The 17,179-nt window shown below is 45.0% G+C and overlaps 1 protein-coding gene across 1 annotated transcript in view; it reads right to left on the bottom strand.

Annotated features, from left to right (window-relative positions):
* Positions 1-17,179, bottom strand: part of HERC2 (HECT and RLD domain containing E3 ubiquitin protein ligase 2) — a 921,269-nt gene that overhangs the window by 588,071 nt on the left and 316,019 nt on the right. Inside the window, 2 exon segments of the mRNA XM_030201308.1 lie at positions 4,503-4,687; positions 14,806-14,988. Coding sequence (XP_030057168.1) covers positions 4,503-4,687; positions 14,806-14,988 — 368 coding nt within the window.

The following is a 17,179-nucleotide window of genomic DNA, read 5'->3' as shown; positions in this document are numbered from 1 at the left end:
GCAAAGGTCTTTGCTAGGAAGATTCCGATTGGAGGGGCTGCCGAGGACGTCACCCCATCAGTGAGAACAAGCAGCCTGCTTGTCCTCGGAGAATGCATTCCACAGTTGGGTGCTTATGTAGGAGAAGCTGCTTCCATAAGTTGATTTGTATTTGAGTCCTTTTTAGTTTGAGTAATGAAGATTTAGGTATATTCTTGTTGATTTGATTGTGTTTCTGATTGGCAGGTCTATGAGCTCTGTCATATATCCTGGAGCTTCGCCGTAGACAATTTTGTGAACCACGGTGCAGATTTTGAAGGCGATACGTTCTTTGATTGGGAGCCAATGCAGTTTTTCTCGGAGGGGTTTAACACTTTCATAGCGCGTTTTTCCAAATATGTCTGGCTGCCGTGTTTTGGGCGATCTATAGTTTCTTTATAAGTTGTTCTTTGCATCCTGCATAGATGCTGTTGCAGTAGTCAACATGGCTTAGTACCATTGATTGTACCAGGTTGCGGAATGTTTCTCGCCGGAAGAATGGTTTCAGACGTTTGAGTTTCCACATTGAATGGAACATTTTCTTTGTTGTAGTTTTCACTTGGTTCTCTAGGGTGAGGTTTCGGTCAATTGTCACGCCGAGGATTTTCACGCTGTCTGAGATAGGGAGGATGTGATCTAGGGTGAATATATTTATGGGTTTGTTCACGTTGTATTGGGATGAGAGAATGAGACAGTGTGTTTTTTCCGTGTTGAGTTTTAATTGAAATGTGCTTGCCCAAGAGTCCATGATGTTCAAACTTAGATTTATTTCATTGCTTATTTCTGTCAGATCGTGTGTGTAAGGAATGTATACTGTGACATCATCGTAACTGATAAAAGGGTTGAAGCCTTGGTTGGCTAAGGATGTGGCTAGTGGCATCATCATTAAGTTGAAGAGGATCGGTGATAATGGAGATCCCTGAGGTACTCCGCAGTCTGGTTTCCATGGTGAAGATATATTTGTGTTTGATTTCACTTGATAGGTTCTGGTGTTTGGGAAACCTTTGATCCAATTTATTATGTTTCCACTGATCCCGAAGTAATTGAGAAGTCCAATCAATATATTGTGGTCCACCATGTTGAATACACTTGACATGTCGAACTGGAGGAGGAGTATGCTTTTTCCTGTTGCTATGAGACTCCTAGTCCCCTGATCCTGTCTGAGTTGCAGGACATTGTTCACTATTAAGAGGAATGAAAGATATCCATACAGCAAACTTCACTCAAACTCTAAGAGGAAACCATCTGAGGCTAGTTTGCCATCCTTATCCTAGAGCAGATCTGAGGTACCTATCTGATTTGTGGAGACACAATGAGATCTACTGTATGTATTCACCACTCACAAAGATCACAAGCCACTCCTGCATCCAAAGACCACAGAGTACAAGATTAATGGAAAAGCTAGTTCTTACCAGATCATTTTCTTTCTTTTAGTCCCAAAGGATTACTCCATACTAATGGTTGTGCCCTTCTACCAGCAGATACTACTACTATTACTACTTAACATTTCTAGAGCGCTACTAGGGTTACGCAGCGCTGTACAATTTAACAAAGAGAGACAGTCCCTGCAGATGGAGACAGAGATCAAAATTAGAACTTTCCCCTATAAGGCTGTTGTGCATTACGTTCAATTTGGATAGCCAAGCAGTAAGAAGTTAATGGAAAGAGTAGAACTCCTGTCTATTTAATAAAATGTAAACTCTGAAGAACAAAACACCACTAACCTTATGACTAAGGAATAAGAAAAATTAACAAACAACTCAACAAAACAGAAGGAGAAGAGAAGGGCAAAATGGTAGAGACTATTATAAAGAACAAAATTACAGAGAATGTTCAAAAGCATGGATTAATGAGACAAAGTCAATGGATTTAGTGAAGGGAAATCTTGCCTCACCAATCTATTACATTTCTTTGAAGGGGTGAACAAACATGTGGATGAAGGTGAACCAGTCAATATTGTGTATCTAGATTTTCAAAAGGCGTCTGACAAAGTACCTCATGAAAGACTCGAGAAGAAAATGAAGAGTCATGGGATAGGAGGTAGTGTCCTATTGTGGATTAGAAACTGGTTAAAAGATAGAAAACAGAGAGTAGGATGAAACGGTCAATATCAACAGAGAAGGGTAGATAATGGGGTTCCGCAGCGGTCTGGAGATGGGAGTAACTAGTGAGTTAATTAAATTTGCTGATGACACTTATTCAAAGTTATTAAATCAAAAGAGGATTGTGAAAAATTACAAGAGGACCTTATGAGACTGGGCATCTAAATGGCAGATGATGTTTAATGTGAACAAGTGCAAAGTGATGCATGTGGAAAGAGGAACCCAAATTATAGCTACGTAATGCAAAGTTCCACATTAGGAGTCATTGACCAGGAAAGGGATCTAGGCATCATCGCTGATGATACGTTCAAACCCTCTGCTCAGTGTACGGTGGCGGCTAAGAAAACAAATAGAATGTTAGGTATTATTAGGAAAGGAATGGAAAACAAAAATGAGGATGTTATAATGCCTTTGTATCGCTCCATGGTGCGACCACACCTCAAATACTGAGTGCAAATCTGGTCAACACATCTCAAAAAAGATATAGTGGAATTAGAAAAGGTTCAGAGAAGGGCGATGAAAATGATAAAGGGGATGGGACAACTTCCCTATGAGGAAAGGCTAAATTGGCTAGGGCTCTTCTGCTTGGAGAAAAGACGGCTGAGGGGAGATATGATAGAGCTCTATAAAATAATGAGTGGAGTGGAACGGGTAGATGTGAATCACTTGTCTACTCTTTCCAAAAATACTAGGACTAGGGGGCATGCAATGAAGCTACAAAGTAGTAAACTTAAAATGAATCAGAGAAAATATTTCTTAAACTCTGGAATTTGTTGTCAGAAAATATAGTAAAAGCAGTTAGCTTAGTGGGGTTTTAAAATGGTTTGGATGGCTTCCTAAAGGGAAAGTCCATAGGCCTTGATTAAAATGGATTTGGGGAAAATCCACTGCTTATTTCTAGAATAAGCAGCATAAAATGTAATGTACTGGTTTGGGACCTTGCCAGGTACTTGAGACTGATTGGCCACTGTTGGAACCAGTTGGGCTTGATAGACCTTCGGTCTGTCCCAGTATAGCAATACTTACGTACTTACCTGAATTAATCCTCTGGGACTAAATGAATTTATCAGGTAGGAACTAATTTTTCCTTCCTTGGCGTCACCAAAGGATTAGTCCACACTTATGGGATGTATAAAATCAGTCCTCAAGTTGGGAGGGAACGCAATAATTCTTCCACAAGAACCACCTAGAGTGCCCATACTGCATTTAACTCCAAGAAATTGATATGGCGACACTTTTTATGGAAAGACCATAAGTCCCAAGAGTGAAACACATCTACATATGCTCTGGAGCCCAGTTTGGATGCATTGTGGTGAGGAAAATTTGTACTGGAGAAGATTGGAAGGGTATGCTTTTTCCTTGACCAGACTGATTCATCCACTAGGACAGATTTGGTGATATACAAACTAGGACTCTGACTTCCTAAGTGGCCTGAGTCCACTAAGTGGTCAAGGTTCAAAGGTTTGTCTCATTATAAGACATTTCAGGAAGTTACATACACATTGAGTCTATGTGACCGAATATTTTTAACATGCCCCATGCTGTCATCTGCGGACTTGTCTGCATTTTTTCCACCATGAATACCAGGCCAGTTAATCATTCCTGTGGAAAAAAAAAGTCTTCTGCTTCAGTTGTGTCTAATAGAGCTCCTATAAGCTGAGCTGACAAACTTAATTGGGATTCTGAGTAATTTGTGATGACCTAGTGATTCCAGGACCAGGATAATTGTGCCCATAAGGTATGCTGTTGACCAGACATGATCTAAATAATGGAATACTTGCATTCCTAGCTTGTGTAGGCGCATTAGTACCATGGCTAGAAAATTTGTGAATACTTGTGAAGCTGCAGAGGGTCCATATGGGCAGAACACAATACTGGTAGTGGTGATTCCCTAGTACACATCTAGAATACTTCCAGTGACTAAGATGTATCTTTATGCGTGCGTGTACACAGCATCAAACCAAAAGAACATAACCAGTCTCTTTTTTGTACATAAAGAATGAAGGTGCCAGGTCCCATGGCAACAGATCTCAATACTAATTCTGACTGAGCTGGAAAACCAAAGGAGGAGGGAAAAAAGATTTAACATAAGGACATAATCTAGAAGTCTTAAGCTAAGGGAGAAGTTTTTTGCTTTCATTTGCATAAGGAAGTAATCTATATATTTTCAAGTCCAGAAACAGGCATGGGAAATATACTGTTATTATATTGCTTTTTTACCCAAATAGAACCTTTTCATAATTAAATATTTACTAACATATACAGTCACAAAGGGGAGAAATAGCCTAGGCTATATATTTTGTTTTTGTTATTTTTGTATGCTAACAGAATTAGGTTGGGCAGTAAATATAATCATCAATGTTAAATCTGACAAAATGTTACCTGTCTTTGAAGTGAGGCAGCCGTAAAAGATTCATGTCCCTCTACAATTTTCATCAGTAAGGATATCCACCGAGACATACTGAGAGTGCTGCACATTTGAGGCATAACTGCAATACTTCGGATAAATCCCAGGGTACACCACCTTCTGTGCTGCTCATTATACACTGCATTATTTGGTGAGGAAACTGTAGAGAAATGGAAACCAGAATTATTTTATCAATTCACCAATTCTACTAGTCTTTCAGTTCTTAAGGCTTAGTGTGCTTTCTGGGAAGCAGGACCTTTAGCACAGTTGTTTACATATAATGGGGATTTCTCTGAAGGCAGCAAAATAAATCAGACATACTAGCAGGTGATGCACTCAGTCTGCTGCCCCTCACTACCTTTCTACCCTCATCTCCCTTACGTTCCCGCCCGTAACCTCCGTTTACAGGACAAATCTCTCCTCTCTGTACCCTTCTCCACCACCGCCAACTCCAGGCTCCGCTCATTCTGCCTCGCCTCACCCTATGCTTGGAACAGCCTTCCTGAGCCCTTACGCCAAGCCCCCTCCCTGCCCATCTTCAAGTCAACCCACCTCTTCAATGCTGCATTTGGCACCTAACTCTTACCGTTCAGTAAATCCAGACTGCCCCATTTTGACCGCCCCTATCGGATTAACCATTCATTTGTCTCTTAGATTGTAAGCTCTTTGAGCAGGGACCGTCCCTCTATGTTAAATTGTACAACGCTGCGTAACTCTAGTAGCGCTTTAGAAATGTTAAGTAGTAGTAGTAGTAGTATGTCACCTGGCAGCACCGAAAAGTAGTAGCTCTCTAAGTTAAAACAAAACAAAACAAAAACAGACTTTTCTGAGCATGCTTGGCAGTTCCCATAGAGCCAACACCTCATATGCACTTTCATTGAAGAAGTCAGAGGTTAAAAAAAAAATTGAATCAGACTTTTTGGGAGTAGGCAAGCAGATCAAATTGTTCCTGTCCACCATCATAAGGAGAACCTTTTTTCACCTGAAGATGCTGAGTTAGTGAAGGGTATTTGGGTATAGAATTCTTCCTCAATTAAATTGTGAAAGAAAAGAGAAAACTGCTGCTGTAAGGAAACAGACATACAGCTAAGCAGGAAGAAAGAGAAGAAATTATATATCCCATCTTCCCTAGAGGTAGGATTATAGGGGATGAGGGTAGAGGCTCTGAGAGCAAGGAGGGTGGGGCTTTCCTATAGCATCACAGGAACCAGTAGGTGTAGCAATTAGAGGAAGAGAAAGTGGCAATGGTGGTAGAGTCACTGCTCCACAGGAGAAAGCTCCTTGTGTGGAATCCATGCAAATAAAAGTTATAAAATCTAATATATCAATAGGTAGCCAGGCAATAGCTGTACCCAGATTAGAGGGGCAGGACATGAAAACTGCTGACTAACTAATGAGAGGAAATTGCAGACCGCTATTATTTATACAAATGATATCATTCAAAATTGGAAAGTTAGAATATGTATTATAGCGAAGTGGCAGAAACATATTCATGAGGAAGGCAGACCCTCTACCTCAAGCAGAAAGGGTAGGATTTTGCTTCAGTAAATGGAATCGGAACAAATTAGAGATCAAGAAAAATTGGCAGATGAGAGCAGACCTTTGTCTTCATAGCCTTCACCTGGTTCTTGGCCTTTTCCAGGACTTGTAAGTTGCACTGTAGCCCATGGGCTCTGTTAAACTGGAATCCTGGCGAGCTACAATTTCAAGCAGCTTAATTCACAAAGAACTACAGGTAATGGGCCTTGGACCTAGCAGGGATGCAACCCATGACAAAAGAGACTACACCCAAGGAAGATGGTGCTACCAGATTTGAGCTGCAGCAAGAAGCACCTGGAGCAGACAGCCCAGAAAAGGTTCCTAAAGAAGATGCTGGATAGCCCCAGGCAGCTCAAGTGGAGCAGCTGGGAGCTGCAAATGATAGGTGCCCAAAGCAGTGAGTTCTCCAGGCTGGAGAGAATTTCCACAACACAAAGGTAGCAGAGCTGTCACCCCTCTAGGGGTCATAGTTACCTGATGCAAGGGTCTACCTTAGGAGTCAGCACTCGAGAAAAAGATCTAGGTGTCATTGTAGACAATATACTGAAATCTTCTGCCCAGTGTTCAGTGGTGGCCAAAAAAGCAACAGGATGCAAGGAATTATTATTAGGAAAGGGATGATAAATAAGACCAAGAATAATAAAATGCCTCTGTGTCACTCCATGGTGCGACCTCATCTTGTTATTCGTTCAATTCTGGCTGTCCTATCTCAAAAAAGATATAGCAGAATTAGAAAACGTTCAACAAAAAGCAACCAAAATGATAAAGGGGATAGAACTCCTCTCAGATTAGGAAAGGCTAAAGAGGTTAGGGCTCTTCAGCTTGGAAAAGAGATGGCTGAAGGGGGGGGGGGGGGGGATACGATTGAGGTCTATAAAATCCTGAGTGGTGTAGAACGAGTAAAAGTGAAACCATTTTTCACTCTTTCAAAAAGTACAAAGACCAGTGTCTGTTTTTTCAGAACTGCTAATTTTATTTATTCATCTAAGTTGGTGTCTATGTGGAATACTTTTCCAATTTATATTAGGACAGAACAAAATTATTTAGGAAAAACGATTAAGGCATTTGTTTTGTAGTAATACTAGACAGACTTGTATACTTTGTTCTGTATTACCATTTCTAATTTGAGATGTTGATTTACTGTTTTAATTGATTTATTTTGTTTTTTGCTTACTGTACACCGCATTAAACACAGTGAAGAGGATACAGAGGTGAATAAGAATTGTTTTGATTTGATTTCATGGAAATACTTTTAAAACAAATAGGAGGAAATATTTTTTTACTTAAGAATAGTTAAGCTCTGGAACCCATTGCTAGAGGATGTCATTAGTGTATCTGGGTTTAAAAAGGTTTGGACACGTTCCTGGAGGAAAAGTCCATAGTCTGCTATTGAGCTAGACATGGGGGAAGCCAGTTTTTGCCCTGAGGATTGGTAGCATGGAATGTTGCTACTATTTGGGTTTCTGCCAGGTACTTGCGACTTGGATTTGTGACTTGGATTGGCCACTGTTGGAAGCAGAATACTGACCCAGCATGACTTATTCTTATGTTCTGCTAATGAACATCCTCCACATTGGAACTGCTGATGAACATCATCCTCATTGGAACTGACAGAAAGAAAGTAACTAACTGAGACAGTAGTCTTTTACAGCAAGACAAAATTAGAGTAAACACTTTGGATCAAATGGCTCAAAAGTATTCCATGACACCTGGAAGTCACAGATGGCCACTTCAGGTTTTCCACAATGTCCTTAATCTAGATGCAATCAATGCAACATTATTATACAATACTGTTACCAGCAGGACGATCTATTATCACAAGAGTTTATCCTTCAGTTAGCTTTGGAGCTCAACAGCATCACATCTCCTCAAGAAAACATAGGCCACAAGCATTTCTCACCAAGAAAAGCCTGGGGAAAGCCATAAATGATTCAAATGAGATATTGTGATGTGGAATGGAAAGAAAACCATGGAAGTCTGTGGAGTATGCAAGGTGTTTTATTTTCTATGATGCCCACTTAACAGTCTTAGTAATTTGATATCTATATATATAAAACTCACCCTCAATGTTTTGAAGACAGTGACGTCAGTGAAGCCAAGCCCTGACTTCCCTCAAAAAGGTTCGAAGGTTCGTGGTGGTGAAGCCACCAAAATCGCTCCGGGGCCCCGCCCTCGAGGGCGGAGCAATGGCAGAACAACGAAGGGGTTGGCAGGGAGGGAGGCAGGGAGGCGGGGGTGGGTGGTAAATCGCTACAGGCCCCGCCCTCAAGGGCAGAGCAAGGGCAGAACGAAGGGGTTGGCAGGGAGGGAGGGAGGCGGGAAATCGCTACGGCCCCCGCCCTCGCGTCAAACATCATAACGTTGAGGGCGGAGCAATGCCACAACAACGAAGGGGTTGGTGGGGGGGGGGGTTGCCGACAAAAACCTTGCTAGCGCCCGTTTCATTTGCTCAGAAACGGGCCTCTTTTACTAGTCTATAGATAAAGATGAAGAACTCAAACCCATACTTCCATACCCTGGGATATTTTCACTAAAATTATTCCTTAAGAAGTGTTACATATCTACACGGTGTCCAGAAAAAACAGGAACTCTTACATAGTTTCAAAATACTTTGCAATTGTTTAAACATTTACTCCCGTTTACTAAGCCACGCTAGCAGCTGCCATGCGCTAATGCCGACACAGCCCATTCACTTTGAATGGGCTGTGTCAGCACTACCGTGCAGCAGCTGCTAGCGCAGCTTAGTAAACAGGGGGGTTAGTATGAATTTTTAAAGTACATTAGTCCAACCTTTATTAGGAAACTCTATTAGCAAATGCTTTACACCAGGGGGGGATTCTATATATGTAACTTAAAAACTCCGCACAGAAAATATTTTCGCCTAAGCATATTCTATAAGCAGCACCTAGATTTAAATACGGAATATAAAACACGCTTAGTTGATATTCCAGCGCCTAAAACTATGCACATCCATTTATGCCAACGAAAATATGGCATAAATCCCAGTGCGTAATTTTAGGTGAACTTGGCCATATTCTATAACTACACGCGTAAATTTCGGAATGCCCATGAAACGCCCATTTCCCCGCCCATAACCATGCCCCTTTTGCTTGCACGTTAGAAGTTAGGCGCAGTGCATTACAGAATATGCTTAGCGAGCTGTGCAAGTAAATTCTAATTATTGCCAATCAGTGCTCATTATTGCTTGCTTAAGTTCTGTTATCAAAGCTGATTAGCTTGTTAAGTCAATTAAGTGAATGCTACATACCTGTAGAAGGTATTCTCCGAGGACAGCAGGCTGATTGTTCTCACTGATGGGTGACGTCCACGGCAGCCCCTCCAATCGGAATCTTCACTAGCAAAGGCCTTTGCTAGTCCTCGCGCGCCCATGCGCACCGCGCATGCGCGGCCGTCTTCCCGCCCGAAACCGGCTCGTGCCGGCCAGTCTCATATGTAGCAAGACAAAGAGAAGGGAAGACACAACTCCAAAGGGGAGGCGGGCGGGTTTGTGAGAACAATCAGCCTGCTGTCCTCGGAGAATACCTTCTACAGGTAAGTAGCATTCGCTTTCTCCGAGGACAAGCAGGCTGCTTGTTCTCACTGATGGGGTATCCCTAGCCCCCAGGCTCACTCAAAACAACAACATGGTCAATTGGGGCTCGCAACGGCGAGGACATAACTGAGATTGACCTAACAATTTTTCCAACTAACTGAGAGTGTAGCCTGGAACAGAATAAAACATGGGCCTAGGGGGGTGGAGTTGGATTCTAAACCCCGAACAGATTCTGAAGCACTGACTGCCCGAACCGACTGTCGCGTCGGGTATCCTGCTGCAGGCAGTAATGAGATGTGAATGTGTGGACAAATGACCACCTGTCGGCCAGACTGTTGTTTACGCCTGCCAGATATGTGGCTTGGAGCACCATGCCGTGACGGCGAGCCCAGAGCCATATGCTGACGGCTTCCTGACACAGGGGGCGAGATCCGGTGCCCCCCTGCTTGTTGATGTCATACATGGCAACCTGGTTGTCTGTCTGAATTTGGATAATTTGGTGGGACAGCCGATCTCTGAAAGCCTTCAGAGCGTTCCAGACCGCTCGTAACTCCAGGAGATTGATCTGCAGATCGCGTTCCTGGAGGGACCAGCTTCCTTGGGTGTGAAGCCCATCGACATGAGCTCCCCCACCCCAGGAGAGACGCATCCGTGGTCAGCACTTTTTGTGGCTGAGGAATTTGGAAAGGACATCCCAGAGTCAAATTGGACCAAATCGTCCACCAATACAAAGATTTGAGAAAACTCGTGGACAGGTGGATCACGTCTTCTAGATCCCCAGCAGCCTGAAACCACTGGGAAGCTAGGGTCCATTGAGCAGATCTCATGTGAAGGCGGGCCATGGGAGTCACATGAAATGTGGAGGCCATGTGGCCCAGCAATCTCAACATCTGCCGAGCTGTGATCTGCTGGGACGATCGCACACGCGAGACGAGGGACAACAAGTTGTTGGCTCTCGTCTCTGGGAGATAGGCGCGAGCCGTCCGAGAGTCCAGCCGAGCTCCTATGAATTCGAGGTTCTGCACTGGGAGAAGGTGGGACTTCGGATAATTTATCACAAACCCCAGTAGCTCCAGGAGGCGAATAGTCATCTGCATGGACTGTAGAGCTCTTGCCTCGGATGTGTTCTTCACCAGCCAATCGTCGAAATATGGGAACACGTGTACCCCCAAGCCTGCGAAGTGCCGCTGCTACTACAGCCAAGCACTTCGTGAACACTCTGGGCGCAGAGGCGAGCCCAAGGGTAGCACACAGTACTGGAAGTGACGTGTGCCCAGCTGAAATCGCAGATACTGTCTGTGAGCCGGCAGTATCGGGATGTGAGTGTAGGTGTCCTTCAAGTCCAGAGAGCATAGCCAATCGTTTTCCTGAATCATGGGAAGAAGGGTGCCCAGGGAAAACATCCTGAACTTTTCCTTGACCAGATATTTGTTCAGGGCCCTTAGGTCTAGGATGGGACGCATCCCCCCTGTTTTCTTTTCCACAAGGAAGTACCTGGAATAGAATCCCAGCCCTTCTTGCCCGGATGGCATGGGCTCGACCGCATTGGCGCTGAGAAGGGCGGAGAGTTCCTCTGCAAGTACCTGCTTGTGCTGGAAGCTGTAAGACTGAGCTCCCGGTGGACAATTTGGAGGTTTGGAGGCCAAATTGAGGGTGTATCCTTGCCGGACTATTTGAAGAACCCACTGATCGGAAGTTATGAGAGGCCACCTTTGGTGAAAAACTTTCAACCTCCCTCCGACTGGCAGGTCGCCCGGCACTGACACTTGGATGTCGGCTATGCTCTGCTGGAGCCAGTCAAAAGCTCGTCCCTTGCTTTTGCTGGGGAGCCGAGGGGCCTTGCTGAGGCGCACGCTGCTGACGAGAGCGAGCGCGCTGGGGCTTAGCCTGGGCCGCAGGCTGTCGAGAAGGAGGATTGTACCTACGCTTACCAGAAGAGTAGGGAACAGTCTTCCTTCCCCCAAAAAATCGTCTACCTGTAGAGGTAGAAGCTGAAGGCTGCCGGCGGGAGAACTTGTCGAAAGCGGTATCCCGCTGGTGGAGCTGCTCTACCACCTGCTCGACTTTCTCTCCAAAAATGTTATCCGCATGGCAAGGCGAGTCCACAATCCGCTGCTGGATTCTATTCTCCAGGTCGGAGGCACGCAGCCATGAGAGTCTGCACATCACCACACCTTGAGCAGCGGCCCTGGACGCAACATCAAAGGTGTCATACACCCCTCTGGCCAGGAATTTTCTGCACGCCTTCAGCTGCCTGACCACCTCCTGAAATGGCTTGGCTTGCTCAGGGGGGAGCTTGTCCACCAAGACCGCCAACTGCCGCACATTGTTCCGCATATGTATGCTCGTGTAGAGCTGGTAAGACTGAATTTTGGCCACGAGCATAGAAGAATGGTAGGCCTTCCTCCCAAAGGAGTCTAAGGTTCTAGAGTCCTTGCCCGGGGGCGCCGAAGCATGCTCCCTAGAACTCTTAGCCTTCTTTAGGGCCAAATCCACAACTCCAGAGTCGTGAGGCAACTGAGTGCGCATCAGCTCTGGGTCCCCATGGATCCGGTGCTGGGACTCTATCTTCTTGGGAATGTGGGGATTACTTAGTGGCTTAGTCCAGTTCGCCAGCAATGTCTTTTTTAGGACATGATGCATGGGTACTGTGGACGCTTCCTTAGGTGGAGAAGGATAGTTCAGAAGCTCAAACATTTCAGCCCTGGGCTCGTCCTCCACAACCACCGGGAAGGGGATGGCCGTAGACATCTCCCGGACAAAGGCCGCAAAAGACAGACTCTCGGGAGGAGAACGCTGCCTTTCAGGGGAGGGAGTGGGATCCGAAGGAAGGCCATCAGACTCCTCGTCAGAGAAATATCTGATGTCCTCCTCCTCTTCCCACGAGGCCTCACCATCGGTATCAGACAAGTTCACGGACCTGTGTCTGAAGCCGTGCCCGGCTCGACTCCGTGGAACCACGGCCACGGTGGGAGCGTTGAGAGGTAGACTCCCTCGCCCGCACCGGCGAAGCTCCCTCCGCCGACGTCGTCGGGGAGCCTTCCTGGGAGGCGACCGCCTCACACCGGGCAAGGGGCCAGCCGGCGCCTCACTCGATGGTACCGGTGGCGCAAGCACCCCCGGTACCGGAGGGGAAGGGCGCAACAGCTCTCCCAGAAGCCGATGCAGGTGTCGATGTCAGAGTCTGTTCAGGGCGTGGAGGCTGTTCCGGGCTGTCCATAGTGGAGCGCATCGACACCTCTTGAACAGAGGGTGAGCGGTCCTCTTGGTGCCGATGCCTACTGGGTGCCAACTCCCTCGGCGACCCAGAGCTCTCGGTGCCGATACGGGAAGGGGACCGGTGTCGAAGCTTCTTCGACTTCTTGGGACGAAGCATGTCACCGGAGCTTCCCGGCACCGATGAGGAGGACGTAGAATCCAGCCGTCGCTTCCTCGGTGCCGAAGCCGAAGAAGGTCGGTCTCGGGGGGGCTGTACCGCAGGAGCCCTCAGGGTAGGGGGAGACCCACCCGAAGGCTCACCACCACCAGCAGGGGAATGGACAGCCCTCACCTGCACTCCAGTCGAAGCACCACCGTCCGACGACATCAGCAGAAGTGGAGGTCCCGGTACCACCGACGCCGACGCAGCCTTCCGATGTCTCAGGCCCGATGCAGAGGGTCGATGCACTCGATGCAGTCGCGGCCGAGGACAGAGGTCTAGACGCTGTCGACGTCGATGCACTCGATACTCCCGGTGCCGATGCCGACGAAGAGCCCAAGAACAAAACGTTCCACTGGGCCAATCTCGCTACCTGAGTCCGCTTTTGTAAAAGGGCGCACAGACTACAGGCCTGTGGGCGGTGCCCAGCCCCCAGACACTGAAGACACGACGCGTGCCTGTCAGTGAGCGAGATTACCCGGGCGCACTGGGTGCACTTCTTGAAGCCGCTGGGAGACTTCGATGACATGGGCGGAAAAATCACGCCGGCGAAATCAAAACTCGTAATTGCGGTAGGCACCAAAAAGAGGGGAAGAAAAAAATTCGACCCGAGGCCTGAAAAGGGCCTACCCCGAAGACGAAAGAAAACTTACCGGGGCAAAAACTGGAAATAGCGGAAAGGGAAAAAGACCGAAAAGGTCCCTTTACAAAATCCTTTTTTTTTTTTTTTAGTTGGCGAAAGTTAAAAAGAGACGCGCGAGGTCGACTTAAGGGGCGCGAACGGCGTAACACGACCGTACCGAGCGCAGACAAAAGAAGACTGGCCGGCACGAGCCGGTTTTGGGCGGGAAGACGGCCGCGCATGCGCGGTGCGCATGGGCGCACGAGGACTAGCAAAGGCCTTTGCTAGTGAAGATTCCGATTGGAGGGGCTGCCGTGGACGTCACCTATCAGTGAGAACAAGCAGCCTGCTTGTCCTCGGAGAAAGTCAAGTACGCTGTTACAGAATCTGCTTGGATTTCAGTACACAACATTTGGCGCGCTATATAGAATCCAGGGGCATATGCCTTATTTTTTTTTTGCAAAAATGTAATCACAACTCTATGTTCTTCACTAATGCCATTTTGCTAAAACAGATCTTAATCATCACTTCCTGAATGATGCCATTTTGAAAACAGGGATCAACCAGTTTTTACAGCATCTCTAAGTAACACATGTCAATAATAGTAATAATTTTCAATAATAGCAACATTTGTTTTTCGGTTATTTGAAAAAAATGTTGGAGGTCCTGTTTTTTTTTTCCTGCATACAATGTGCATAACATATCTGCTTAACCCTCTTCAGGCTTTTGGCCAATTATTTTGACTTTTCTGATTGAAATTTAAAATAATTCTTAGATTTTTTCCTTTAATAAAAGTCAACTTTGAGTGACAGAGAGAAGGAAAACATCCAAAGCTAGTTTTATACTATTTTCATATTTCTGTAAGGGTATCTACAATACATATACATGTGGAGAGAGCCTTTAGACTATTAAATACAATAACTGTGAAATCATGCAAAATATTTTTAAGATTTGGAGAAAGAATTCTGAAATATACCATAAAACTAGGAGCTCTAAACATAACAGAGCACAACTATGCCACTTAAATATTACAGATTACAAGAAAAGGTGATAATGTCCTGAGCAGACCATGAACATTTCAGGGAAGAAAAAATTAAACTAAGGTTAACCTAATTTAACAAAGAGCAACAAGCAAAGAATATCCACCTGTTTTATCCACTGTTCCACTTTCTACTATTATACGCAGCAATCCACATAAGGTCCTGGTGGCCTCACTCTGCATAGCTTCAGCATGAACTCCAGCAGAGAGGCATAGTGTTTGAAGCAGATTCACTGTGCTCCCAAGTATTATGGCAGTGGGATGATTAATTTTTTCTACTGGCTCTCCTTCTGAAATGAGATGAAAAGTAGAATTCATATTATCATCACTGTTGTTGGACAACTCTAAAGCACAATATCCTATTACATTTAGAAACGGTCCCTATCTAATTAGATGTGGAAATGGACACAAGTCATAGTTACCTAGAAGAGGAATACTGATTAATAATTTACAGGCCTGTTCATAACTATCAAACAGCACAAAGAGTTTAAGGTAGTGTAGCTTGACAGCTTACATATAAAACTGAACTACCTAAAACAATGGCTTCTAAACCTGCCCTGGAGAACCCCCAGCCTGTCAGGTTTTTAAGGATATCTGCAATAAATATACAAGAGATAGATTTAAATGCATTGTGTCCACTATGGGTGGGTGATATATATGAACAAGGGGTGTGTATTACTGAGGGTGGTATAAATAGAGTGCATGAGAGCAGGGGAAAGTACATGATTGCACTTTAGAAGCCTGACTGAGGTGGCATTGAATATACGTTTTGGTCTCATCCTTCACAAGATGCTTTACTTATTTTTCATTACTTTAAGAAGCATGTAGGTGTCGCATTTTGGGGACTCGGAGAAGGTGTGTCTTTGTCTCTCTATGACCAGGTCCTGGGGGGCGCATGGAGTAATGACGCACTAGCCAGCATTCTAAGAGCTTCTCAAAGAAAGAAGCATCTAATTTTGTAAATAAGGCATGTAAAAGGTACACCAGTGTCATACTTTATTAATAGAAAAATAAGTATGCTGCTGGGCTTCTAATCCAGATAGCTGACATAAATGAACCAGTCTATGATACATGGTAGCTATGAGAAAAGAAATACACACCAACCTAGACCACAGCAGAGATTCACTTTCTTGTGCTGCTCGACATATCCATCACATTTGACCTAACAGACCACATTTTGTTTATCACTCATTTCAAGACTCAGTCTGTGAAAAATGTACTGAACTGGTTTCTAGTGCTATCTCCAAAAAATTGCACCTTCAAGGTAAGATGAGAGTCATATTTATCAGGCTCTTATCTAATCACTTGTGATGTCCCTACTAGCTAAGCTTCTAGTTAATCTACTTTTGGCGTCCCTGACCATCCACATTGAGGATTTGGGAATAAGTGACTATCTTTATGCCTGTAACATTCAAACTACAGGCTATATGGACACTTGGCAGCATCCTGGTATCAGCAACTTTAATTCCTGCTTAGATCTGACCACATCTTGGCTTGCTTGCTTGCACAAATTTAGAGTCCTTTCTACTATAGTGTACTAAAATTTAGCAAGCACCGTGCCTTAATGGCCAAAATTAATATACAAGAACTGCAAAGCATCTTTGTCGAACACTGGGGGTATACAGCGCAAGCACTTACCTGTAGCAGGTGTTCTCCGAGGACAGCGGGCTATATATTCTCATAAGTGGGTGACACCGTCCCACGTTGCCCAGTCCAGAATTTACCAAAGTCTAATGAGAGCTTTGTAAAGTACGAGACACGCTCCATCGAGCATGCATGAGTGCCTTCCAGCCCGCTGCTAGAATGCGGGCTCATTTTAATACTACAGCATAAAATAAAGTAAAAAAACTACGACGGAGACAGCTCGAAGGGGAGGTGGGAGGAACTGTGCGAATATAAAGCCTGCTGTCCTCGGAGAATACCTGCTACAGGTAAGTACCTGCGCTTTCTCAGAGGACAAGCAGGCTTAGAATTCTCACAAGGGGCTACCCGTTACAGCCGAGGAACAGGAGAAGCTGAGAACCCTGCCTGTCATCAGGAATTGCAGTTATGTTATGGATAAGCACAAGGGAAAATCTAGGTCTGGAACTTCAAGTACTCCTAGGGTTACTAGACATTTAAGTGCATGTGGGCTGGTCACTCCTCCCTTCTGAGTGATCTGTTCACCTAAGGAGCTTCTCTGAGTTCGGGGGAGGGAGGATCTTCCCACTCCCATCTCATCCTAGATCTTGTCATTCTACTGAAGAAAGAGGATCGTCTCCTAAGGGTTCGTGGTTCGTTCTCATCTCTAGGGGTATCTGCAGTTAAGACCGTTCTATCTGAATTGGTTCAGTATTCACCTGTACCTCTTTCTATTCTAGTTTCATGTCCAAACTTTTTAAGTGCAGACTGTGAACCTAAACGAGATATTTCCATTCAAGATATCTGGAGGATGGTTTATAGAACTGACGAAAGGCTTAGGTCTTCAATGCTTCAATAATG

Source organism: Microcaecilia unicolor, chromosome 4 (assembly GCF_901765095.1).
Source record: "Microcaecilia unicolor chromosome 4, aMicUni1.1, whole genome shotgun sequence".
Lineage (NCBI taxonomy): Eukaryota > Metazoa > Chordata > Amphibia > Gymnophiona > Siphonopidae > Microcaecilia > Microcaecilia unicolor.
The sequence above is the reverse complement of the archived record's forward strand: the minus strand, read 5'-3'. Positions and strand labels throughout refer to the sequence as shown.